Source organism: Syngnathus leptorhynchus, chromosome 3, assembly GCF_054491065.1.
Source record: "Syngnathus leptorhynchus isolate UIUO chromosome 3, UIUO_Slep, whole genome shotgun sequence".
Classification (NCBI taxonomy): Eukaryota; Metazoa; Chordata; class Actinopteri; order Syngnathiformes; family Syngnathidae; genus Syngnathus; species Syngnathus leptorhynchus.
The window spans coordinates 1,444,559-1,471,306 of NC_141197.1; the positions used below are offsets into that span (position 1 = coordinate 1,444,559).

Below are 26,748 nucleotides of genomic sequence, written 5' to 3' on the forward strand. Positions count from 1 at the left end.
CCCAGCAGCAGCATCACTGCCCCTCCCCTCCCCTCTGCTCCATCCACATCGCCAAACCCAGGACGGTAAGCACCCTCACCGTTTCTTGGTTTGACGCTGTCAACCTTGGACGTTTCGACCCTTTCTTTCGTTTTCTTATGTCGAAACGGGCGAATGATTCGACGCAGCAATCGGTAGAATAGTCCAATTTTAAACAGCACGTCGGTCACGATCGATGTATGCAGATTGCTGCCACTCTAGAGGAATCTTACTGCACTGTCAGGGGTACGCGGAAGGAGCCGTGGTGTGATTAAGTAAGTAATATCATGGATGATGACATTGCCGGCCATTTCACAGGCTGCAGAAACAAGCACACGGCCATTTCAATAACAGTTGCTACATATGCTTTGGAAAGACACAGACGCTGCCTTGACAATGGATTACTGTATTTTAAAATAATGTGATATTTAATATTGTGATTAAACTAATTCAGGTGTTGTACCAGATTATACATTGTACCTGTAGTGTAAACACACAGCCATGGGCCGACATTATTTGCCACCATGCACTTCTAGCTACTGTCATTTCAGTTCAGTAAATTTGGGTGACCTAATTTATAGTTAAAGCAACATCTTCTGACCTAAATGCAACATCTGAGGTAGTGAGCCTGATGAGTCTGAATTGGGCAAGCCACAACCTTAGTCATCAGGGTCAAATCTGTGTTGCCATGTGGCTTAAATCTCACTCTCCAAATGACCCTGAAATTATGCAACAGGCTTGACAAAAAGTCCTCAAAATAGAAATCTGAACTCCTGATGTTTTAATCCAGAAACATTCGAGTGAGTGGGATGGGGCTGCATTTTCCTGTGTAACGTTGTTTCTGAGTCTCATGGTTTTGTGAAACAATCGTTGAATACGCCAAGCCAATTGGTATGACGTCATTGAGAGAGTATGCTGGTAATTATGAGAACATTAGAAATGATGTCACTGGAGAGATGGTTTGTCAACTGATTTTTATTGGAGGGATATTAATGATATAAACAAAGACTGTGAATTGTTCATGAGGAAAACTCACTGAAATGCCAGTTCAGTCATCAGTTCTGATGTAACAATCTCAGCTTCGCATCAGTTTGTACTTTTAGAATAATAGCGATACTGCCGCATGAATGGATAGATAAAATAACAACACAGGTTGTGCACGTACTGCTCATGCATAACAATAGGTACTAACATTAGCATCAACATTTTCTTTTTTTATAGCTTTCTTTCAAGGTACTGGGACAAAATGGAAAGTGTTGATGTAAAACATCAGATGTTCATGAATATAGTCACAGTGAAAGGAAAAGAGTGAAGAAAGTAAAAAATATTGTTCCAATAATCAAGTTTTGAAATGATAAGAAAAAGCAATTTTAATGAACAAATAGGATGGGGAATTACAACCAGTTCTGAAAAAGAACACATTCCCAGTAATTAACCCTTTGTATGCATGCCTGATGATTCCACTTATTGATTCCCCTTATGTTGCAAATCAATGACGACGTCACAGCAAGAATATAAAAACGTCTGCACTTACTATATAACCCTTTAGTGTTTATATTGTTATTTTGATGTGTGATGTCAAATAGTGCATTTGACTGTCTTGATTTACTATCAATAGTGATAGTAATAGTCTAGATTTGTCACTCCCAACATTTATTGATGAAAGTCACACAATTGAAAGTTGAAAAATCTCACGGCACAGCACCAGACAAAAATGTCACAGAAAGTGGACATTGTCAATCAAATACTTTCTTCCATCAATTAGGTCATTCATTTTCTTCTGACTGACTCGGTAAGTCACTGGCATCGATAGATTAGAAAAAAAACACATGAATAGTCAGGAATTAATTATCATTATTATTATTAATTACCAGTTAAGCGAAATTTGATCATTTCCACAGCACACTTTAAGAGCTCTCACAGCATACTAATGTGCCCCGGCACAAAGCTTGAAAATCACTGGTGTAGCTAAAACAATGTTACGAGGTATATGTCACTCCGTTAGATGGAATGAAAGCTGCGGTTGTGAGCCACAATGTTCTCCAAATTGCATCTTCAGTGTTCATATCCTGGTCAGTGAAAGCAGCAAGTACAAATCACATAAACATCATGGTAACATATCTTGAAGGGCCTGTACATTTTACAACAACCATGCTTCGGCTTTCATCTCAGATTCATAAATCACCTTGAGTTACAGTAGTGCATGTGTGCAATGCTATCCTTAATGTATTCAGTTTAGTTTGTGTGTTGGCTCATGGAAAACAAATTAGTAATCTGGGATTTCAAAATCTACCAATAAAGAAGAAACATCACACATTCTATCAAATGTGGTATGTTGAGCGCAGCGGTTTATAACCTGCCCATATTACATATGAAAGCAAGTTTGGTGAGTTATGGAAAAGCTAACACGAGATGAGAATGTGACGCTTCTAGCAACCGGAAAAAAAAAAACATGAATCAGTTTCTTCTTTGTTAAAGCCACAAAAATTAAAGGTGATGGGAAAAAGTCATAGTTCATTTTACAGTAATCACATTTTTGAAAGAGTCAAAAACTTTATGTAGCCAACATAATCAATATTTTGTTGTAACACTGATACACTTTAGTTGGCAATATATCAATTTTTAAATCAATTTAAGGCACACGCAATTAATATACTGTGAAAAACACATTCACGCATGGACGCAATTTCTTTCAGCAGCTTATCGAAGTTCTTTCTGCTGGTGCCACTGGCAGCTAATAGCATGAAAAAAAATGTCTTTGAAAATTTTGAACAAATAGTTTGAGTTTTGTTCCAATGCTATTACGCCAAGTAGAGTGTGGCTCGCTGGTTAACTGCTGAAAGGTCTTGACTGTTCCCCTCAGCTCTGTAGGGCATCTGGAGTCCATCCCAGATGATTTGGCATAAAACAAAGGGTACACTGGGCTGATCCCAATTACAGTGATGTAGCGGATGCCCAAACGTAACATGGTTGGCTATGGGCTCTTCTCACTCGTAACCTTTATTATTGCATCAGATGTTCAGCTGGGGTCCCAGGCTTACCATGATGAAAACATACCATATAATGACCAAAAATAAACACACATGCTAACAGTGCCAACCAGTAGGCAAAAGGAAACTTCATCTTCAGGTTCAGGTGACAGCAAATGAAGCTGTAGTTGGGATTATGTAGGCCGTAGATGTGCCGCTGCCAGCTCAGATGATGGAGGCTGAAAACTACTTTGCATCATGCTCCAGAAGCACAAATGTGTAGGCTTCTTTAGCTTTTCGATTGATTCCTTTAAACACCCCCACACGGTTAGACATTTCTCTTACAGTTTTCAGCTCGAGGAAAGTGCTTTTTCCGCTCAATTTCATTTGACAGATTCACACCAACAAGAACATATTTATATAACAATCTGTATGGCAGAATTATTTGTAATAATAAGACACTCTATCGTCGTTCATAAATACATTAGACTCCATTTGCACAGAAATAAATTAGGCCCGGTCGGTGATAGTAGTTTATTAGACGAGTGCAGGCTCGCAGATCTGAGAGAGGCAAATCTGCGTCTCTGTGCAGGGATGACGTAATCACTTTGAGACACACCTTACGCAATAGAAACAATATTGCAGCTGCACCTGCCATGCAGCATGGAATGTATGGTTAAGAATTTGAAAAATTCAGAAATATTGAGACTCTACTAAGTATTAACACTATGTACTTAGATAAGAATAACAGAATATTTCTGTGCAAGATGAGTGTCAGAAATGTTTTGACGGAGCAGAAAAGATAGCTTTGTACTCAATTTACTTTTGACTTTACAAATTGTCTTTATGGTGTTTGAGACACTTTCAACAGTTAAAGCAACTGCACAGGGCATCTATTTTCATATTGTGGGTAAAATTAAATACCGGTTTTATAACTAACATCACCACCTAGTAGCAATGAACAGAATCATTCGTTTGATTCATGTCGTCTGTCTATCAAGTCCAGTGAATTATGGTGAGATACAAAATAAAGAATATTTTATTGCAGTTAACTAAATTGATGGTCAATTTGTCCCACCGTTGAAGATGAAATGTACCATTAATTCAGTCTGACCGCCAATAATATTTGTAGTCATTGTACCTTTTTATTCCATCAGTGCTAATGAGAGAAACACAATTTACTCACAATCCATCAGTAGTGTGTTTTGAGCCATTGATTAAGCCGCAGTTTTGTTCCCTGCATTTATCTTTATTACAACAGTATAAAAACATTTTAGCAAAGAAGAAGCTATACAGGAGATTTTTTTTGTTGCAAATTTGAACTGGAGGTTTGTGAGGCATATTTAATAGGCTTCTCAGAAATGCAACACATTGATGACATTTGGCAGGTATAGCTGAGCTTTGCCACAACAGTGATGTCATTGATGGATTGAATCAAGCTTTTTCAAGCTTGTAGGCTGCATTCAGAGTGCAGGCATCTCCTCAAATCGGATTTTTAGGGTTGACTGTCCACACTGCTTTTAGCAAGTGTCCAAAGGGATCTGGCCTGGTTCAGACTGGGTCACATAAGTGACCTATCGGACATGTTGCTGCAGGAATGTCGTCGGAATTTAGCCGTCGTCTAGCAAATGTAGTGTTTGATGCCATATGATCGTGACAGTGGCAACGCACGGTAACATGTTCATCAATGGACTTGTTGCGATACATGAAAAAACATTTGGTCCAACCATTATGTTCTGAATGCATGGTACCTTCTTGACTTCACGTGCACTCTCAGTTGCTTTTCCGGCTGATCAGAAAGGCTATGTGACACAGATTCATTAAATATATTAAACATCAATATATTGAATGTCAGCATGTTCAGCATTGTGTGATCAAACATGTTGCATATTCTCAGATCACTCAACTCTATTTATAGAGCACTTTAAAAACATCCATAGCCGTATACAAAGTGCTGTAATGAATTTAAAATCAGAAATATAAAAACAAAGACATTCTGCATTCTGGTTGCTCATTAGTTGAGCACAATTGTTACCCATGCCATCGTAATACTTGACAATACATAGCTGGATGTATGTCTTCCTTACTTTACCACTCCAACAACGTTCCCCAAAGTCTCCAGATTGCTGCGATGGCCCACTTTCTTTCATTCCTTAGCATAATCTTGAATAAAAGTGTCTCCTCACTGTGGCCATCAGCCACATGGTGAAACATAAATGCATTGCATGCCTCACTCTGATTAATATTTTCAATGTGGTTTGCTGCTGTTCTATTTTGAGGTGGAAAATGTATTTCCATCCTAAAATGGGTCAGGGTGTGGTGAACTGACTGAACTGGACCTTTTGGTGCCTTTTAATAACAATCGCAAACCTTGCAGTGTTTTTGAAATTGATATCGGCAACATACAGCCTCAGTCAAATTATGTGCCAATTTTAGCTGATAGCACTGTTCTAGCTTCACTTAATGTACATAATGATTGGATTAAAGACATTGTATGACATATATCCACATGTGTTTAAACCTTATTAAAAGGGTGGATGTTATTGTTCGCTCGTGCCTGTGGTTTTTCATGTTGGTTAAAACAAAAAACTATCACCCTCTCAATTTGGTTAGCAGCTGCGCAAATAGATTTTTCGTGCACCACAGAGAACCATCTTTCTGCGAATACAAATTGGACCACAGTTTGTTCAGTCATCAAGGATTATGCTCAACAATGGCAGCTCATTGTCTCTTTCTGACCATTTTCATGAAGGTTTTATCAAATCAAACGTAAATAATGAAGTGTCATTCATTTGACTTGAAATAAACATCAGTCTTTCACACTAAATAAACCTCCCATTAGAAGTGAATGACTGCTTTCATGTGCTCAGTTACTATACGTAATATGTGATGCTGCGTTCCGACTGTCATGCAGCATAAGCTATCCCTCCCTCTTGCAGAAATGCTGCAATGCGTCTGCCTCAGCCAAGACTGGGTCAGTGTAACTCAGCTTACAGAGACAGCCACATCAGTGTCCCCATGGCAACAGCCAGTGAGGCTTGTAAAGTTTTGTGTGCGTGTGTGTCTGTGTGTGTAGAGAATATTTTTAATAGGCTTATAATAACACCGGGGAGAAATGAGAGGAGTTGGGGAAGGTTGGGTGGTGGCCCATATAGTATATATGTACTCCGTACATATGCTAAAAAACAACAATACAACAATATTTCTAACCTCTCCCATATTTCAATTTTGGCTGTGTTTTCTCAGCCGTACTATGGTGAGAAAGGTTTTGGATTTGGAGCCTGTCCCAGATCATTCTTTGGATACTTTCTATCTTGTGTGGTCAATGTACGAGTCAGTCAGTAATTGTTTGTCCATGATAATAATAATCATTGTTGTCAAAGGTGGCAAAAGTACATACTCTCAATACTTAAAGGAGTACTCACGCCCGAATCAACTTTTTATTTTCACTGATAAACGGTATAGATGAGGGAGTACTACTGTAATTTTCGGACTACAAGTCCCTCCGGAGTATAAGTCGCACCAGCCATAAAATGCACAATAAAGTAAAAAAAACCAAAAACATATATAAGTCGCACCGGAGTATAAGTCGCACTTTTGGGGCAAATTTATTTGTCAAAATCCAATCATGAACCAGCAACAACAGGGTAAACGATATGGTATGCTAACGTGACATATACACAAACGAGGAGCTGAGAACGGGCCTGACGTAACATTCAGAGTTATTCAAATAAGTATTACATAAATAACACGTTCATCAAACCATCTGTGTCACTCCAATTCATTAAATCCATCGATCGTCCTTTATGTAAACAATGCCACGTATGTGCCGCATATGCGCCGCGCCGCTGTCATCGGACCCGTTGTAAGTTGCATTTCTAATGATTTCACAGACCCATATAACGATATATAAAGTATATTTCAAATAACAACAATATTATCAAACCATCTCTGTCACTCCTAATCATTAAATCCATCGATCAAATTCCTGGTGCTTTATGTCAACAATGCCGCGCGTGCGCCGCACAAATCTAGTATATAACTAACTATATTGTAGCGTTAACAAAGTACCGGAGACGTGGGTTTGGTAAATGGCTCTTTATTTAACAAAACAAGAGTTCAACGAGCCAACAACTACTGAACTGTAACGATAAAAAACATATACAAGTTGCTACACGAAATAAAATATATCAAATAACTATAACATAAATACCTTTTTCAAACCTTGTGTCACTCCAAATCATTAAATCCTTCAAACGTGGGGCCCTTCGTCAGCTTCGTCATCCCGTGATCGAATCCTTTATCCTTTATGTAAACAACCGCCGTGTGGCACCGGTGACGTCACTTGCAGTTCAAATGACAGTAATCCCTTGCTACATCGCGGTTCGTTTATCGCGGTTTCACTACATCGCGGATTTTGGAATTTTGAAAATTTGTGAAAAAAATCACATGTAAGTCACTCCTGAGTATAAGTCGCACCCCCACCCAAACTATGAAAAAAAACGCGACTTATAGTCTGAAAATTACGGTAATTCTGTCTACATGTCCTGGCCATTCTTTTGACATGCATCTTAGTGCATTTTTGTTGAAAGCTTGAATTTGAAAAATATGTACGTATGAGTATGACCGAAAACATGCATTCAGGGAGAGGGAAGCCGGCAACAGGGCAACGACGATGAAACATTGGCAAATAACGTTTAAAGTTTGTCTTAAAACAGCTTGCCTCAACTGTAATCCACCAAAGGTACAATCTTATTGCGCATTTTTTTTCCTATTCTTGTTCAAAGCGTAAGTTGCGATGAGTACACTTGCTGTCAGGGTTTCTTCTCCGTTGTTCTTTCCTCTTTTAAAAGGTTGACAGCATTGACAGCATCAATGAAAAAGATGATGATGCCAAAGAACAAAAGGAGCAGCAAGAGTCATGAGCATGAGTCATGGCCACCAAATTTATTTTTGCACAACAATAACAACAACGAGGATTTGAAATTGCGTTCATACAAAGGGTTGTACCTTTAGCTGAAATACACTACATGATTCTAGTTAAAGTAACATGAACTATTTTAGGATAAAAATACAAAACTTTAATGTCGATATTGGTCAACGTTCCATTGTATTCGTCCGCTGTTGGGGTGGTAGAGCAGGCTCCTCTCACGCCCTGCAAGTCACTGTATAGCTTTCATTTTGCATTTTAGGGTTCAATTTATTAAATTTAACAAGTATTTAGTTAACCCCTCATAAATAGATAAATCAATCAATCAATCAATCAATCAATCAATCAATCAATCAATCAATCAATCAATCAATCAATCAATCAATCAATCAATCAATTAATGGGTAATTGTGTGAGTGGTTGGTTGGATAGATAGATAGATGAATAAATGTATTCAATATGTAAATAATATAAAAAAACAACCCCAACTTGGTGGATTTCACTTGCGGGCATTTCAAAACTATCAGGAAAGTAATGTATTTAGGTTGTTGAGAGTCTTTTTTTTAAACATTTTCAACTAATCCGATCACAACATCAGAGACTTCTCTTCTACAGCATGTTTATTTTTTTTTCTTTGTGTTTTCTTTAGGTCAGAGGATTCTCCAATATCAGAGTGACATCCTTGAGACAGTAGTGTTGGTTAACCCATCAGAAGAGTCTGTTTCTTCAGAGGTGAGCCATACATGTGCAAGACAAGGACGAGTACACTGATTACTGTCTTAACGCTTTATCCCATTGTTGTATATTTTTATGTACCGGAGCCCATATGGATTCAAGATTCACCCAGAAAACAGTTCAGTTTGGTGGTGGAAAGATCATGTTCTGGGGTTACATTAAGTACATATGGCGATGTGCAAACCATTTGGAAGGTGGAAGGCAATATCAGTAGACTAAAATATCAAGATGTATTAGCTACTTCTTACATTCCCAAGACTAAAAGGGGTCAAATTTTGTAGCAGAATCGCGACTAGTTCTCCTGCAGTATTTGTGGTGGCTGTGATGTAATTCAACTGAAAGTGCCAGCTACCTCTGCAGTGGATCTGGTCTTCAGCCTCTTTAGTAATCAAGACTTTGGGCCATTGAGACTTTGTCACACAAGTCCTACAGGGTTAGCCTTCAGGCATTCCATGGTCACCAAGTCCTACGTCATCTCAAAATTGTCCAAAGTTCCTCTTGTAAAAATTAAAGCTGAACGTGGCAGTGCATTTTGAAGGTGGAAAGCTTAGCAACTGAAGGCTTTTGAACCCATGGTGATCGGACGGACAGGAGGTAGAACAAGTCAAACAGAGAAGTGTGACCAATGTGAGACGACGTTATCGTCGAAGAAGATGGCTTTGAATATGAGGAGAGACGTTCTTTTTCTGAAATGTGGGGTGTAATGGGCCGTTTGGTGTCGTGAAGTCAGTAAAGTTGCTGTAGGACAAGTACGATGAGACTTGTGTGAGTGAATCTTGTCAAACTGTAGGTAGTGGTGTTCAAAATGGGGTTGACTGAATTTCATGTCTTGCCTTTCTGGCTTTTAAGTGTGACTACTTTGAAATGTGGGACCCCGTTTTCTTCATTTGTCATGTTTGCGGTTTAAATTTAGACAGGTTATTGTGAAATGCTTGTGCACTCTCCCTAGGTCCATTCTCTGCTCATTGACTTGGCTGGAAATAAATTGCTGATACTTAGTGGGCAGAGCTCTGACCAGGGAGGTGACATCCTTCTGCAAGGTGGGGCCTTTACCTGGCAACACTTCTCTGATATCATCTCCAGCACACAAGTAAGTAGAATATATATATAGTATTGATATATTTCTTGACTTTATCGTGATTCGTTTTTTAGACTGTTTTCCTACATGTTTCTAGGTGCAAACAGTCCTTTCCAAGGTTTCCCCCAAGCAGCCATCAAGGCTTACTGTTTCCTGTCAAGGAGACGGGGGCTGGAGCTCTCTGGGCCAAAGCCAGGAGTTTCAAAATATTCTGGAATATCGTTTGAACCCTGAATCTCACCTTCCCAGTATGGAAGGGGTAACAGCGTTTACAGAGTACGTCTCAGAGACAGTAGATGTGCCGTCACCCTTTGAACTTCTAGAGCCCCCAACCTCTGGAGGATTTCTGAAACTTTCCAAACCTTGCTGCTACATCTTTCCTGGAGGAAGAGGAGACTCTGCTTTGTTTGCTGTCAATGGGTTTAACATCCTGGTGGATGGTGGCTCTGACAGAAAGTCTTGCTTCTGGAAGCTGGTTCGGCACCTTGATAGGATTGACTCTGTTCTGCTCACCCATATCGGGGCAGACAACCTTCCTGGCATTAATGGCTTGTTCCAAAGAAAAATTGCAGAACAGGAGGAGGAGGGCAACCGAGGATCTGGTTCGAGCAGCAGTGCCGAGTCAATGAAGAACCTAATATCCCCTGAGCTTGGCATTGTGTTTTTGAATGTCCCTGAGAAGCTTCGGATGCCAGAGTCCACTCTAAAAGTGAAACGAAGCATTGAGGAAGCATCTCTCACACTGCAGTACCTCAATAAACTCGGTATCACACCTGAACCGCTTCATAGGGCGGTGACTAACACTATTGAACCCATCACACTCTTTCATAAACTTGGAGTGGGAAAGTTAGACATGTATGTGCTCAACCCTGTCAAAGAGAGCAAAGAGATGCAGTTTCTTATGCAAAAATGGTCTGGGAACAGCAAAGCCAAGACTGGTATTCTGATGTCAAATGGAAAAGAAGGTGAAATATCTGTTCCCTATTTGACATCAGTTACTGCCCTCATTGTTTGGGTTCCTCACCGTCCGACAGAAAAGATAGTCAGGGTGCTCTTTCCTGGAAATGCACCACAGAATAAAATATTTGAGGGCCTTGAGAAATTAAAACACCTTGACTTTCTGAGATACCCAATAGCTACTCAAAAAGACCTTTCTTCTGGTGCACCGCTGCCCATTATCAAACAGACTAAAATGAAATCGAGAGCTGAAAGCAAAGAGAGTCTCAAAGCTTCACCAAAACCAAACTCAAAAATAACCAAGAAAGATGTCGGGCAGGATGAAGAGTCCCGTAGTGAAACTACCAAAGAAAATAAAGTGGAAAAGAAAGATGATAAAAAAATAAAAAGTCCAAGTCTGAAGGCTACCAAGCAACTGAAAAATAGTGAGGTTGCCCCTGTGACAGGAAAGTCAGAGAAGAAGATAGCTGACAAAAGTGGCAAAATTAACAAAGTGTCTCGAATGGATGAAAAGAAAGACAAGGAGAAAAAGGAAATGAAAAAGGACAAAGTAAAAAAGGATGAAAATATAAGAAAAGAGGAGAAGAAGGAAAAGAAGGAACTCAAAAAGGATAAGCCAGAATTGAGAAAAATGATGAAACCCGACCTAAAGCCACTCACCCCTGAAGTGAGGAAAACTTTACATAAGGTCAAGACTCAGACTAAAACCAAGACAGAAAAAAATGCAACCGGTAAGGAGCATGTGAATAGTAAAAAACAAATTCCAGAGAACCTTCATGAAGAGGTCGCAGCAGCAGCACTTGCAGATAGGTCCATTGTATCATCCCCGGAGGACCTTACTGAGGACTTTGAGGCTCTGAAAAAAGAAGAGCTATCCAAACCCAAGAATGAGGCTAACCAGATATCTGAGGTCTCCCTTCACAAAGATACTAAGGTTTCAAAGTCAATTCCTCCTGAAGACAAAATGACATCCTTTTGTACAAATACAGAAACCATTTCATCAATGTTCCCTGAGAAACCAGATGAATACAACACAGACAAGAAAACATCAGAACAGACAAAATCTCCTCAAAGGAAAGATTCAAACAGCGGCATTTACAAGAATTATGACGACGTGACATTCGATGACTATGGCAGATATTCTGCAAAGGATGACTCAAAAGACATATCAAAGAAGAGTGATAGCTCAGAGGAGGATGATAATGTCATTGAAAAAGCTGAGCTTGAGGGAACAGAAGATGATGCAGTTGTCAAGTATAAAACACAGGAGATCCAAAAAGAGAAGTTTGGAAAAGAATTGGAAAACAGACAAACCACACAACTGACCTCATCTACAGCAGCACTGTCTGGACAAGGATTCGGAGCATCGGCCTCAGAGCTCTTCTCTTTTATCCAAGACGAAACCATTCCTGGTTACTCTGAGACCGAACAGACCATCTCTGATGAGGAGATCCATGATGATACAGAAGAGAGAATGCCACAGTTACAATATAGTGTTGGATCTTATGACGTCTCGGTTCCCGATGCCTTGAAAACCTTTGACTCCATCCACGGTTTGAAAGAAATGAAAAGCTCTGCTGTATCCAACGTTGTAGATGTCAGACCCAAAGCCCTCATGGGAGGTCAGGAGCCTGAGATTCCATCTTACCCTGCCGTTATTACAGCTCCTCTTGCAGAAGAAGAACACATATCATCGGCTACATCCATAACAGAATATGACAAGATGTCTTCATTTGCTACATCCGTCGCTGAAGACCAATCCATCGCATCTGTTACAGCCCCTCAGATTGAGGAAGTTGGAAGGAATGTCCTCCTTCTTGATACCAACAATGCACCGTCACATACAGAAGGCAATCAAGGAAAGGACTATCTCCATTCTGCAGGCACCATTTCGCCCACCTCCTCTCTGGAAGACGACAAATGTTTTAAGTCTCCTTCCTCTGACGAATACCAACCCAACATCCATGAAATGGAAAGTGATGCCAAGGCCAATGCTGTTCATGATGAAGATGAGGATGAGGAAGATGAGGATGAGGATCAAACTCCCAATGTTGACATCCCACTCGGTAAACTCCAAGAGGGCTATGAACACGCTGCATTCTTGCTGCTTAGAGAGAAAGAGAAACCACCCTCTCCAGCTATTTCTCCTCCTGTCTTCTCTGCCAAACAACAATCTTCTATGCAGATTGTCAACAAACAAATATCTCCATTTAGTACAGGTGGAATCGTGACCACCACTGGAATAGAACCTGTATCGCCAACTTTACCTCTTGTCACCGGTTTGTCCCATGTAAGGCAAGACAGTGACGACAGATGTCCGAGTCCAGATGACAGCACTATGAAACTTGCTTCACCCACACAGTCAGTGCCGACAAGCAGTAGCTACTCTCCGGCAGAAGAAAAGTCCTTAAAGACTGAAGAGAAAAATGAAGCGGTGACCGCACTGAAATTTGACAAACCCGAGAAGTCAGTCACCATTTCTGATAATACATCCTTCATTGGACTGCCAGATGACAAAACAACATCAGAGACTTCAGAAGAATCTGAAGAGGACAGTATAGAGGAAGATGCCTATTTCACAAAAAACGATCTTCAGCCAGCTGTTAAGGCCAAACTTATGGAGGCAAAAGAAGGATGCTTCCTGGATGATGATTTGACAAATGAGACAAAGACAGACATTGAAAAGGCTCCAAGTGCAGATGATAAACCTAAATCTCAAATGATGTATTTGGATGAGGATGAAATAAAACAATTCCCAAGTGGATTAGAGTCAAGGTTGTCTCCAGCAAATCCAAGCATTTCACAAAAGTGTCAAGAAACTTCTGAAATAACTGATGCTTCTCTGAAAGAGCCAGAGAAAAGCGTTAAATTTGGTATCTGTGACTTTCCAGAAAAGGAGACCAAAGAGAAAGCCATCTATATAAGGCAAGACACACCTTATGTGCATGGCAAAACATTCTCTTACGGTGACATTTATGATAGCAAACCGAGTTCTGTGGAGTCCGATTCATTTCGTCAGGAGTCCTTCGATAAGATTGAGAAAGACATTTCAAGGGATAAAATGGGTTTCCCACTCGACACAGTAACAGCAACAGAAAAAGTCACAGAGAAGGATGAATTTGGAAAAGAACCTTGCACTCCATCATGGCATGACTCTAAAAGCACGGCAGCTGTCCAATCAGTGGTCAAAGAGGCCACAGAAACTGAGCCGGCAATTGCGGGAAGTAAATTTGCTTCAGTGGTAGATAAGTCTCCAGCATCTTCTACTTTCCTTTCATCAGAGAAAGATCCGTTGTCTTTTCCAGTGCAAGCCCACCTCTCTCAACCATCAACGTATTCCTCCATGACAGCCATCAATGCCAACGAAGCTGCTGGTCATGATGATCACAACAAAGGCGCATGTTTGGAGATTGATATGCAGAAACTGACAGCCAGGGATGAGGAAGATTATGATGATGATGAGGTTGACGATGAAGATGATGAGGAGGAGGAAGATGAAGAAGATGAGGATGATAATAGTGCTCTTGATTCTGACATGGAGAAAAGTACCAAAGAAAAGTCTGAGAAGGAAGTAAAAAGTCCTGCGAGTGAAATCTTTCGCTCCAACAAGCCTGAATTCATGGTTTCCATGGCTGGATATGGCTTTAAAAGTCAAGAGAAACCAGCTGTGAAAGAAAACCTCCCTGGCTCACTCGCAAAAGTACAAGCGGAGGAAAATACGGCAGACTGCACATTCTTGGGTGGAAATTCAAATGAGGGTTCAACATGTTTCTCTGGCTACTCAGAGTCACACCTGGAGGGCAGTGATCTTAAGGAATCACTTTTACCAAATCAGACCACAGACAAAAGTAAAGAGGATATTACCTTGACGTTGTCAAAGAGAAATCTTTACCAGAATGATGACGACGACGATCTTGATTTTGACAAACCTCGGTCGCCAGATCACCTAAGCAAGAAATCGCCAGACACGAGCTTTCAGTACACGACCACTGCTGCCCCTGGGTACTCCTCTTCCTCTGCCTATAGCTACTCCTCATCTACTTCAGGCTCCTTCTCAACAAGCCGTCAGCTTGGAGAAGAGCTGGAGACACCTGCCTCAGCTGAGCCACTGTTTGAGTACTCCTCCTTCAAAGAGGAACATTCCCCAGTTAGAGACTCTCCCTTTTCCAAAGATGATTATCTTGAAGTGTCTGAGAAACAGAACACTGTTACAACCACAGCAGAATCTACCTCTAGCTTGGCCCACTTTTCACCCCGTGACCCATTTGAGGGAGTCAAATCCTTCCCTCTACATTCATCCACTGCTTCTGCTGAAGACAAAAAGGAACACACATCTTTGGGCAGTCTTTTGGAGAAACACCCTCAATCAGACTGCTTCTATAAGCCTGAATGGTCTGAGGCGTCAATTTTGGATTCTGCAAAAGGCTTTGGGGACTCACTAACTTTGCACTCTCAAGAAACAGCACTCTCAAAAGAGGCAGCCAGGGCTGCTCTATTCGGTGTCACTTCTTCACCACGACCGGACGCTGAAGGAAAACATTACTTTGAGGAGACTGACAGCAGCGAAGAAGAGGACAAGGGAGATTATATGCAGGAAATGACTCGAATATCCCCCTCTAGTGGACTCACGGGTAACTTGACATTTTCTGACAAGCCCCTTTCTTTCACTGAAAGTGAAAAGAAAAGCAGTGCATTCCCCGATGTTCTCGGGTCCTACGAGTTGCCACCACATCAAGCCAGCAAGCAGAAACCAACCAACGAGACTGCAGAGGTCAGTGCAAGTTCAACCAATCTTGCTGGCACTGCAGTTAGTGGTGCAGCTGCAGGCACAGCCAGGGTGGAGTCCAGAGAGGGTGCTGGAGGCTACAGGAGCTCCTACGAATGGGAAATGTCCAAGCCTCAGATAGGGAGGATGCCTGGTGACTCTCCTCCCCATTATCGTCATGACGATGAGTTTGAAGAGGAGTGTGAAATGGAGCCAGAGCACCCAGCACGCCCACTTTCTCTCTCGTCGACTAATCAGCCATTTCACTCTCCCTTCTACGATGAGTGCAGTCAACAAGGGCAGGATGATGATGATGATGACGACGACGATGATGACAGTGATCAGGATATTGCTGGTAAAGCACCCAAAGGAGCAGCCGCTCCATATGCAAGCCACACCACTCCCGGATATTCATCCTGCGAGTACAAGCAGCGCAAAACTGACCTTTCACCTTCCTTTATCAACCCATGCATGCAGCAGCTATGTAGTGATGAAGATGATGACGATCACGAACAGCAAAGTGACCAGTCGCAGGAGGGAGATGAACATGACATGTCAGTTAAGAGAAGGGCTCATAAGCAGCCCCACCATCACAGCAACAGTTCTTTCCATCAAGCTGACGGCACGTCAGCACGGTTGGGTCTCGCGACAGAGGACACGCCGCCGACTTCAATAAGCGAGTCTCTCGCTTCTCAGTCAGACTCTGAAGTGCCTCCAGGAACAGAGGAGTACCCGTCAGTCACCGGCCAAGGCAACAACGATTCCGACGAGGATGCAGACTACATGCCGATCGACAAAATATCTGCCGCAGGTGAAAGCAGTCGTCATCCTGCTTCCTGGAAGAGTAACGATCCGGTCCCTACACCTCAAAAGGACCCTTACCCCCACCCTCCTCGCCCTGATGTCTGCATGGTGGATCCTGACTCTTTGGGTAATGTTAAAAAAGAGCCTAAAACTAAAGGCCTGAAGAAAGCATCCGGGAAAATGAAGTCAGCATCACCAGCCAGACGCAAGCGGTCCCCCTTGCCTGGCAAACAGACATCATCTCCTCGCGCTGCGTCACTGAAAAAGAAGGAAACTGACAAGAGCTCACGTATGTCTCGCTTGTCGGATGGACAAGGCTCAAAAGATGATGATCTCTCCAGGTCAAGCTACAACCCTGGTAAAGCGCTGACTTTGGGTAAGGGAATCATGCTCTAGAAAAATACAAACTTTTCAGCAAGTGTTTCATCTTTTCCTTTCTTGTGACCTACCAGGCTCTCAAAAGGCTGGTTCGGCGGCTCCCATTTATGTTGACATGGCCTATATTCCCAACCATTGCAGCGCTAAGAATGTAGATCAAGAATTCTTCAAACGTGTACGCTCTGCATACTATGTGGTGAGCGGGAATGATGATGCGAGTGGTGAACCCAGCCGAGCAGTTCTCGATGCGCTGCTGGATGGCAAAGCCCAATGGGGGTCAAATCTTCAGGTGAATTTAAAGCTCTCAATTGTTTTGCATGTATTGAAACTTATATTGCTGCTTAACACACTTTAAAGTTATAAATAAGGATGAACAATTAATTGCGTTTGCAAAAAAAATTCCGATATGATAAAAGGTGTTTTACCAATCGTAAACGCCTCCATTTCAATATTCATCAAGACGCTGTGAGGAAGGGAAATGAAAGGTAGAGGGGGGAAAGCAGACAGAGATGTCATTGTGTAACTAAACCTAATTTTTATTTTCTGTCTTATGAGATTTCTGGGCAAATATCTTTTTGCCTCGTGATGTTAAACAAAAACGTCACTGTGTGAGTTGTTGTGATTTGCATGTGTCAGTGGGAAACGGTGTGTGAGAAATTGGACTTTACATTAAGTGTCTTCAGCCTCCCTCTGGACGTAAAGGAGTCCTAAAAGGTTTTTTTTTTTTTAACTGCTGTGGTTGGCTGCCAACTGGTTCAGGGTGTCCTTCGCCTACCACCTGAAGTCCAATGGGATAGGCTCCAGCACACCTGCGACCCTCGTGAGAGATAGTGGTCGAAAAGAATAAACAACTAAGAAATAGAATGAGAAATTAATTTGAGAAATTTGGAAGTTTTCCCGCATCAGATGTGATATATCCAGATGTTTTGTGTTCAGGTGACGCTGATCCCGACTCATGACACAGAAGTGACTCGTGAGTGGTACCAGCAGAAACATGAGCGTCAGCAGGAGCTCAACATCATGGTCCTGGCCTCAAGCAGCACTGTTGTTATGCAGGATGAATCTTTCCCCGCCTGCAAGATCGAGTTTTAGGAATGCTGTCATACACCTGGCCTCCATACTGTTTGAATAACTATCTCAAGCCTACTAATGTGTTTTTGTCCCTTTTGTGGTAACTTTACAGAAAGACTAAACAGAAATAAATTCATATTGTATTGTTTGTTTTTTTACATTAACCATTAAGCTTGTTTTGTCTGTCACAACAATTACTACATGTCCTCATGACATCAGAGACAGTGGCATGACACTAATTTTTAAACAATAGAAAAGGTCAAAGTTTTTGCAGTTTCTGCAAAGAATTTCCTTTAAATGGTTTATATATACAGTAAGTACTACACTTTTCTTGCACCTTAAGGCCAATACTATTTGCTGCCCCCCCCCCCCCCCCAGTATCTCAGTTTAAAGTTATTTTTGCAGCATAGCTGATCAGATTGAAACATTGTGATGGTAGAAAATGACTATCGTGATCAGTTTTCTCATAGTTCCGGTGTTTGAACTTTGTGCCTCCGATTGATATCGTGAAATAGAGAATATTAAAATAGAGGCCACAGTGTCCTTTCAGTGTCTTTCAAATATATTTGCTGTAGCATAGGAACAATTTTATTCAAACTTCCATATGGTTGTGAACTATTTCTATGATGATGATAATAACCCGTTACATTTAGAATTGATGTGAATTTGACCAATCATTTCTCAGTCTATTTTTTTCCTATGGTCTTTGATGTTTGTTTTCCGTTTATGTGAGGTTGGTATCCTGTTTAGAGAAATGCAGTCAGATGTGATGTCAAACAAAACGGTCGACCAATCCTTGATGTTCTGTCTTTTCATAAAGTGCTTTTGAAGGAAGACGTTGAACCTCATATCAGCTGCTGCATCTTTGGGATCTTTTTCCAAAGCTGTGTCCGAGAATGAAGAATGTACGAGGATAGTGAGAGAGGTTGTGTTTGCACACTGGACAAAATGTGGGCTGGTATTACAGTGGGAGACCCATGTGCCTTTTAGTCCTGTTGTGGTAGGAGAGTGCAAGGGTGGAAATGTTTATTTGTTGTTGAGACTGGACATGGGCAGTTGTGAAAGAGGATTTGACAAGCTAGTCTCAATAGTTTTTGTGACTTTTGACAGTGACGCGAGTGCACAAAAAGCATGTACTGCAAGTATAGCACTTTCTAAAGCATCAAATCAGTGTTTTGGTCATTGATTTCCACAAGCTGCCAGTTAAAAAAAAAAAAAAAAGCACAAATAACAACCAGTGTACAAAATTAAAAGCAGTTTTTCCTATTTACCTTATGACAATACTTTTTCAGTAGATTTAAATGATTTCATGTATTTGAATGCAATCATTTTATTTGATTTTTCTCAAAAATACACTTATCATCCAGAAACCGACAGTCACAACATCAAATTGGGATGCTGTGGAATTCTACAAATTCTGCTTCTCACATCCAGCCCTCAGTATAAAGGTCCAGACTTGTACTGTATTCTGAGCTCCAACATTAAAGGGCTCTGGTGAAAAATTAAAGCAATATGAATATAGTTGAAGTAAAAAATAAAATCTGGAGTCAAAGCAAATTTGTTCAAATGTGATGAGGACAGGATTGTCACTGAAAACTTTAGTAAATAACACATTTCTTGACAAAAGACTAAATTGAACAAATTATACCCCAAAGCACATCTTTTTGTTTTGATATTCTTTCATAGACTGAAAATGTTCATAAATGTTTATCAATAAATTATTATTGAAGTGGCTTTTTTTTTCCACTTTCATTGAATTGCTTTGTGATTTATGAATTCATTTGTTGAACTGGTGACTTTAATAATGATTCTTAGCATTTATGTTGTGGAATTTGTATTATTTTCATATACCAACCAGAACCAAATGAATCATCTAACAGATTACAGGACCAACAAAAACCAGGGTCAACATTTTTAGATCCGCAAGTCTATACAGTTGTGGCATATGAATCAGTTTCCTATAGTGATGTATGTACTGTGCAACAGTTGTATTGTACATAAGGACAATGGCTCTTCTCTAACAGAAAACAGGCTGCAGGCAGAAGCTTCAGTTGATTTGAATGTGAAGATGCAGATTACCTTTATGTTCTCTGTGGAGGACTTAGAAATCTCCTGGTTGCCTTGTTTACCGCACATCTAACGGCTTACTGTGGCCAGCAGCACATCTCCAAGTCACTTTTCACCAAAAACGAGCATGCATCATTTAACGATCCATGTATTTCTTTGGGTGACAGGAAACAATGTTAAGTAAAGTTCAAGATGATGTTTTGTCTGTTTCGGCCACTATGAGCGATGTTATATGTAATATTTCTGCATTAAACAGACTAATAATAACTATCTGATATTTGCATATGAGAAGGACATTACTGTACTACCTATGATTCAGACATAGTAAAATATCCACATTTGACTGCTACATTTTCACTCAATGAGTCCTGCTTTCCTCCACTGAGCAATGCTTGTCTGTGCATGTGTACCCTCTGAATTCTCCCAGATGACTACAGTACATGAGAAAATAACTTTTGTTTTACAGTTCGAGATAAAGGATACTCTGTCCAGTACTGTGCAAGTTCACGTGAAATGACTGTTGTACTGCAAAGAAAGCCTTGGGATTTATTTATTCTTTTTGCTTCAAACCCTCCCCCATCTCCTGTTTTGAGTGCAATATTCTGTTTTACTCCTCAAATGTGTAAAAGTAAAAAAATAGAAAGATAGCTACTGTCTTAAGAGGAAAGTGCGATGAAGACAAATAAATGATCATTTACTGAAGCAAAATGTCTCCAATCTTGTATTGTTACTAATACAGCATGCAAAGTTGCAATAGTGGAAACCAAACCTCTAAGAAAGGATACATTTAAGGAGCAAATGCTACTCTTGGTAGTGTTGGGAAAACAATGCTTCAAATTAGCTTCATGAACCAGTTGTATTTTTTGACTCTTCTAGATGGCATGGATGTTTGAAACAAAGGGGTTTAACAACATGGTATGTCGAATTTGGACAAAAGCATATTCATGTTATCAAACCATGGCAACTGTTTTAAATTGTTAAAGAATTGCACACAAAAAAAGTCCCCAAAAATCATTGATCAAAACATCTGTTTCAAGGAAACAGTGTATTTGTTTATTTGATGATTAGGTCACTCATATAATGAAATAATTTCCCCTCCTGAACATAAATACGTTTGAAATTTGATATCATTCTTTGTCTTGAGCCATATACAAGGGAGTTGCCAGAACGTTTACGCTAAAAGCTTTGCACATTATTAATGAAGCAAAAAGAAACCTGGACTGAAGCAAAAAGCAGCACAGAAACACAATGGTGCCATTACTTTCCCAGTGCACATGGACAGGATGATTGTAAAGTTTCAACAACTCACTTGTGCCATCTCGCCATATAGGATCGTAGATAAAAGTGGACCATCAGCCTAATCAAATACCTGAATAACTTTCTAACACAAAGCAAAACACAATTATGCTTGCTACATAAGTGTTTGCCACAATAAAAGCACCTTCAAAAGTAAAATGTCACCTTTGACCAAAGTATTTGTTTTGAAAGGTTGCCACAATACAGGGTCAGTTTTGCCCAACTGTTATTGAATATACTGTTCTCTTGTCAAAATAAATAGTTCTTTTCTAACAAGAAACTTTGAAAGTATTAAGGACTTTGGCAGTTAGCAGTACGCTACACACATCTCCACTTTATACATAGTACATAAGTGTCAGGCCAAGTGGGCCTTTGATTCGGAGCCAACGACTATTGTCGCGAGGTGCTACCACATTGATATGCAACATGAATAGTAACAGGTTGGATATACTCTTAGCTGCCTTTACGATAGCCTCTGGGATTAATTGTACAATAACAAATGAAAATTAAGACAAATCAACGAAAGTAAATGTTAATGTAATTTGTTTGATGACTGGACTGAATTAGTGCATTCTTTACAAATCATGTTCAGGATTTGTAAAGAATGCTTCAAATTGCCTCGAACAGACTCCCTCACTGGAAACTGTAGGAAGGTTTTAAAGGCTGTTCTTTCTGCAAATTATTGATGACATCTTTCTGCCTACATTTTTTTGCAACTGCCTACTTTTGTTTATTTTAATATTGCACTTTCTGTAAATCCAATACAATTTATTTCCCTTCTCAAAGTTTGCCTGCCATATTGTATATTGACCTGAAATTGCTGAGCCGAAAAACCAATGATTCATGAAGGAAAATCTGGAAAATTAGCAGCAGTATTTTTTCATACGACTCAATATAACACACTACCTTCCAAACACCAAGTTAACACTCGTGACTTACAGAAACGCGCAGGGGAACATTGAGATCCCTGTTCTTAAGAGAACAGCATTGTTAAAGGGAAAGTCAATCCACAAATTCTTTACAATAATTCATCTGTTTATAATCCATCTCAGGGGCTGTCGCTTGCTCTCGACTGAAAATGACATCACAGTTGCTAGGTCACAACCAATCATCGCTCGGCTTCAGAAAACAGGTGGATTTTGCCTGTTGAATTCAAATTCCCATTAATCAGAAAAGTTTTGACTAGGTGGGCTGCACACAACACATTAAAAAGAAAAATCAGGGGCTGACGTGCCTTTTAAAGGCATTTATATTGGGTTACGTCTGATGGACTTGACAAGTAGTTTGTTAGATGTCACCATATCTTTACGGGTAATAAAGAGCATTGGCAAGATAACAGAATCACAGGACAGAGGAGAGAGCCAGTATTCTGTTCAGGACCCACTAACGCCTGGTGGTTTCTTGTCCATCTTTGAGGCATCATGGTTCTGCTGGAGGATCAGCTTTGACCTCAAGAGGTGTCTCAGACTCTGGGGGACTCTCTGGACTGTTCATCCACAAGTCCACCGACTCCTGGGTGTCAAAGAACTCGTCGTGTCCTTCGGGAGACATAGGCGTCTGGGAGCTGGAACCCGCCTCGCTGCTGCTCTCTCGGAGCTCCAGCAGTACAGGCAGCGAGCTCGGGAGACAGAAGCCTTCCATCCGACCTAGAGAGAGCTCAGCGAGTGGGGAGCAGGGTGGCCTCGAAGCAGCATCGAGAATGCCACCACTGGGAAGTTCCACGGCTAAACAAGTTTCTTGGCCTTCCTGTGTGTGTTCGGGATCATCAAATTGACCATCGGTACCATGACATTGCTCGCTATCATCCTCTGGTGAGTTATTTGGAGTCTGTGGTACTTCAGGGAGGGTTGAGACAGCAGAGAAATTTGGGTCAAAAACCTGCGATGCCAGTGGAGGTGCTGACTGGGAAGGGAGGTTTTGAGAGGAATGAGTTTCCTCACTACTCTGAGGAGTGAGCGAAATCTTATCACTAAAACTGAAACGTGGGGAGATGTCGGCCGTAGTGGGAGAAGATGGTCCGGCGCTAGATACTGTACTGGATGGACCACTGCTATCTGTTGGTATAGGAAAACCAAAGTACAGATTAGAATAAACCCAAATTGTGATTTGCAACATTGAGTTAAACGTTACGCAAGGCCCCTCTATCTTTAAAACTCACCTTAAAGCAGTTTTATTCTTGGGCTTTTGACTCAGTATGAGACTGCACCGTTTTAGAGCTTTATGGTGTTTATGTAATGAATTTATTGTTTTAACTGTGTATTTTTATATTTCTGACTTTTACTTTATGTACATGTAGCTGTGGTTATTTGTAAGGTCAGGTCTCCAAACTAACATGTTTTACAAAAAGCACATAGCCCCAAACTTGCTGTAGGTTGCGCTTGAAAAAAAAAAAAAAGCCCCATTTCCATGAGTAAGTACTTGTGGCAAAGGGAACACTTGAACAGTATAACTCTAATAAAGTCAATACTCACACCACGGAGGTCTGTCCGAACGAGACCTGAGAGACATGGACGAGGAAAGGGCTTTGTGGGGGATGTACGAACCATCTCCTGATGGATGGCTGTGTGCCCCAAACATGGCTGACAGTGCTGCAGAGACAAAAGTCCAAACATCAAGCGGTGATTATTCCCAAATATTCACACGAGCCTAATTTCATATACAGTTAGTGGCTAACCTCTGGAGGTCCTTGTATGTGGATCTCCAGCACTCTCACACACACTCGTGAGAAACTCATTGACTTGTTTGAGTGACAATGAGTTGTGTAGTGTTTCCAGAGGATAGATGGAGGGCACCATGGAGCATCCTTCAAAGCCTGTGGTACAGGAGAGAAATGATATAGACAGACATACATTAAAAGCTCTAAGTTGGTCTGGGTGGCCAGATGAGCACCTCGACTGAACCACACAGGGTGCCACATGAGAAAGAGAGTTCAATACTCCGCACTTAATATCCAGCTTTCTTCACAACACAGTTAACATGTTGTGAGAACTGCTACCAGATTCTACCATTCATCTCCACACAGCTATGTTTCAAAACCCATGCTGGATGTCAACACAACATTGTGCCAGATCAAATAACAAGTCTTACAAATCAGAGGCCCAAGCAGATTCTAAAACTCCAACAGCCCTCCTGCACACACTTGCCTCGAGCAGCACACAGCAGCTGCAAAATCAGGTCTGACGCGTTATAAAAGTCAGTTGAACTGGTGTTAGTAGTCAACAGAGCTGCTCAGTTGCAAAGCATTGAGCTCAATCTTCATCATCTGCAATCTCAGCGATGTAGAAGAACAAGCAAAAGTTACGGCTACTTGGCATTTGGATGAAATTGTGGGGTGAACCTAGAATGCATTGTGACGTTTACAAGTCATTTGAAACAAACCTTTTGTGAAAGTCCAACTGTTTAATGTTTCATTAATTTATGCCAAACTTTATGCACTCTAACAAGAAGCTGAATGGCAAAATTCAGAACAGGTATTTGATCCTTGAACTACCCAACACTCTTCCTGGGACAATTAGCCTCAATGTCGCCATTGCGAGGCTTCAAACAGCATCTTCTCAGAGTGAAGTGGTCATTGAGCCTCGAGAGTCACAGTGTCATCCTCAGGTTGCAACAGAGCAAGAGAAACTGGAAAAGGCATGTCCTTGGCAATTAAAAAAATGGTTTTGCCATTCAGGTCCTTGTTAAAGAACAGCAAATTGAACAAAAAATACTGGAACTTTGAACAGTTGGACATTCAAAATTTTACACAAGATCAAACTGAGTTCAACTATAAATGTTGCAGTGCATCTCAGGTTCATCTCAGAATTCACTTGAAAACCGAATACCTAGCCTTAACTTTTTGTGAGTGGCGTGGAACGCATTCACAAACTTGTGATATTATATTTCTATAATACACTTATATATAAACATAAGAATGAATAAAGCTAATTTCAACACATTTTAATTTGGGGAATATTGAATAAAAGTAAAATGTGTTTTGGTCAGTAAAACGAATGAATAAATAAATATGAATTTATTATAAATAAATATGAATTCATATTATAAATATGAATAATTTATTTAAAAAGATCCACAAGATGACTGGTATTGGCATGTTGTGTTGGTAAGCTGATAAGGACACTACAAAGAAGATGTAAGTTGTTAGATGTTTATTTATTGATGGAAATATTTATACGCTGCAGATTCTACTACTTCTACCAATATCACTGGCATTCCAATTCTAATAGCTTGTCTTGTACATGTAGTAAATGTATTATTTAAATACGCATATATAAAATTACAAAAAAAATATTTGATTCATGTCAGCTTAAACCCTCCCCCCCAATATCTTTTGTAAGATTATGATCTTTGTATCTAATCAATTAGTAGAGGCAGACAATTTGCCTTCAATTTACCAGGGTGGGGAAGGAAATGGGTAGCTTTATTTACACCAAGCCAGCTTGCAGTCTGCATAGCCACAGAAACAGGCAAGCATGCATCAACATCAAGTGGCAAAACACGAGTCCACCACAGGCCAAGCACAGTCCAAGACTACACCGTTTGCAGTGGTTGGACGAGGCATAGATTGGGCATCTAGGGCGGGCCAGGGTCTAACCATGAAGGTACTCTATGGGGTCCTGGCCAGAGATAAGCCAATTTCGGAAGAGGCGGAGGTGGTAGGAGCACTGGTGGAGATGATGGGTGAGTGCACCGTCGAGAGAGAGGTGGCAGCCCAGACTGAGTTCTGAGGAGAACCGACTCAACAACTGGGCCACATGGTGCTCCTCCAATGGCTCTGGAGAAGAACAGGGAGAGCGAGGATGGACACAAAGGAACAGAAGGCCAACAGTACCAAAGACATGGGATGATAGATTGTAAGGCTGAATGATGAGACGGCAAGAAGACACTGCAGTAGATGAGGGGAAAATAAGAGAGCGACATTTACAAAGTTTGTCAATGGGGAGCGAGCTGTATGTAGATGTCGTCATAGAAGCCCCAATTGTGCAGCTATTTTGAAGTAATGGTAATTCTACTGAACATTCCATTTTAAAGCAGTTATGAAACCAAAAAAACTATTTATTGGTCATTGTGTGGAAGTACAACTTTAACATGAGCAGCAAATCTTGTGGGACTGCAACGCAGTGAGCATATCAAAGGATTACTACCATTTTTACTTTTGTTGTTGTTTTTGCCACCGCATCAGGCTATGGGTAATTTGCAACGAGTAAACGTTTGTGATGACCGAAATCTAAACTTATTTTCAACATGGAAAAGTGGTACACATGTCTGTCTGGCTGCTCAATACAATATTGTTGTTGACAATAACACTGGTCAACAAAGTTGTATTTTATTATTATTATTATACATATATGTTTGAAAATCAGAGGTGTAAGTCAACCTTTGTAGATTTATTTTTTGATCTGAATCCAAATCTGTCCTTGTTTTTTCTGTAGCACACCAAATTTTCATAACAATATACTATAATATAATATGTAAGAGTAGTAATATTTATGAATTAAGGGTTAGATGGCAGTTTTCCTGAATCATTGTAGCTATAAATTAAAAGACATGGTAAAATTTGCATGGGCACAGGTCAAACTTAAAAACCTTCAAAAGGCTGATTTACTAGGGGAAAAAAAGGAAAACATTTCTTTTGACTAATGCTCAGTTGACAGTAATACAGAAACATTCTCATTCTAGT

The 26,748-nt window shown here is 40.5% G+C and overlaps 2 protein-coding genes across 5 annotated transcripts in view; one reads left to right on the top strand and one right to left on the bottom strand.

Moving 5' to 3' along the window:
* Positions 1 to 20,469, top strand: map1aa (microtubule-associated protein 1Aa). Its single transcript, XM_085907320.1, has 6 exons — positions 1 to 65; positions 8,567 to 8,649; positions 9,602 to 9,742; positions 9,828 to 16,632; positions 16,709 to 16,923; positions 17,571 to 20,469. The coding sequence occupies exons 4-6, from the start codon at positions 9,981 to 9,983 to the stop codon at positions 17,724 to 17,726; spliced, it is 7,023 nt and encodes a 2,340-aa protein (XP_085763446.1). The 5' UTR covers positions 1 to 65; positions 8,567 to 8,649; positions 9,602 to 9,742; positions 9,828 to 9,980; the 3' UTR covers positions 17,727 to 20,469.
* The window catches only part of ppip5k1a (diphosphoinositol pentakisphosphate kinase 1a), a 36,668-nt gene continuing 29,053 nt past the window's right edge, over positions 19,134 to 26,748 (bottom strand). For 2 of the 4 annotated variants that reach the window (XM_085907323.1, XM_085907322.1), the window contains 3 exons: positions 23,743 to 23,880; positions 23,540 to 23,656; positions 19,139 to 23,122 (listed from right to left, as the gene is read on the bottom strand). In XM_085907323.1, coding sequence (XP_085763449.1) covers positions 22,488 to 23,122; positions 23,540 to 23,656; positions 23,743 to 23,880 — 890 coding nt within the window. In that variant the 3' untranslated portion in view covers positions 19,139 to 22,487. Of the gene's footprint in view, positions 23,123 to 23,539; positions 23,657 to 23,742; positions 23,881 to 25,662; positions 25,843 to 26,748 lie in introns of all 4 variants that reach the window. The other 2 variants (XM_085907326.1, XM_085907321.1) reach the window with 2 other exon arrangements.

What these genes read in the sequence shown, in the direction of transcription:
- map1aa (XM_085907320.1), top strand. Translation starts at nt 9,981, where the DNA reads ATGGAAGGGGTAACAGCGTTTACAGAGTACGTCTCAGAGACAGTAGAT. An exon ending in TGGTAAAGCGCTGACTTTGG is followed by an intron (nt 16,633 to 16,708) that starts GTAAGGGAATCA and finishes GTGACCTACCAG; the next exon opens with GCTCTCAAAAGGCTGGTTCG. An exon ending in AATGGGGGTCAAATCTTCAG is followed by an intron (nt 16,924 to 17,570) that starts GTGAATTTAAAG and finishes TTTTGTGTTCAG; the next exon opens with GTGACGCTGATCCCGACTCA.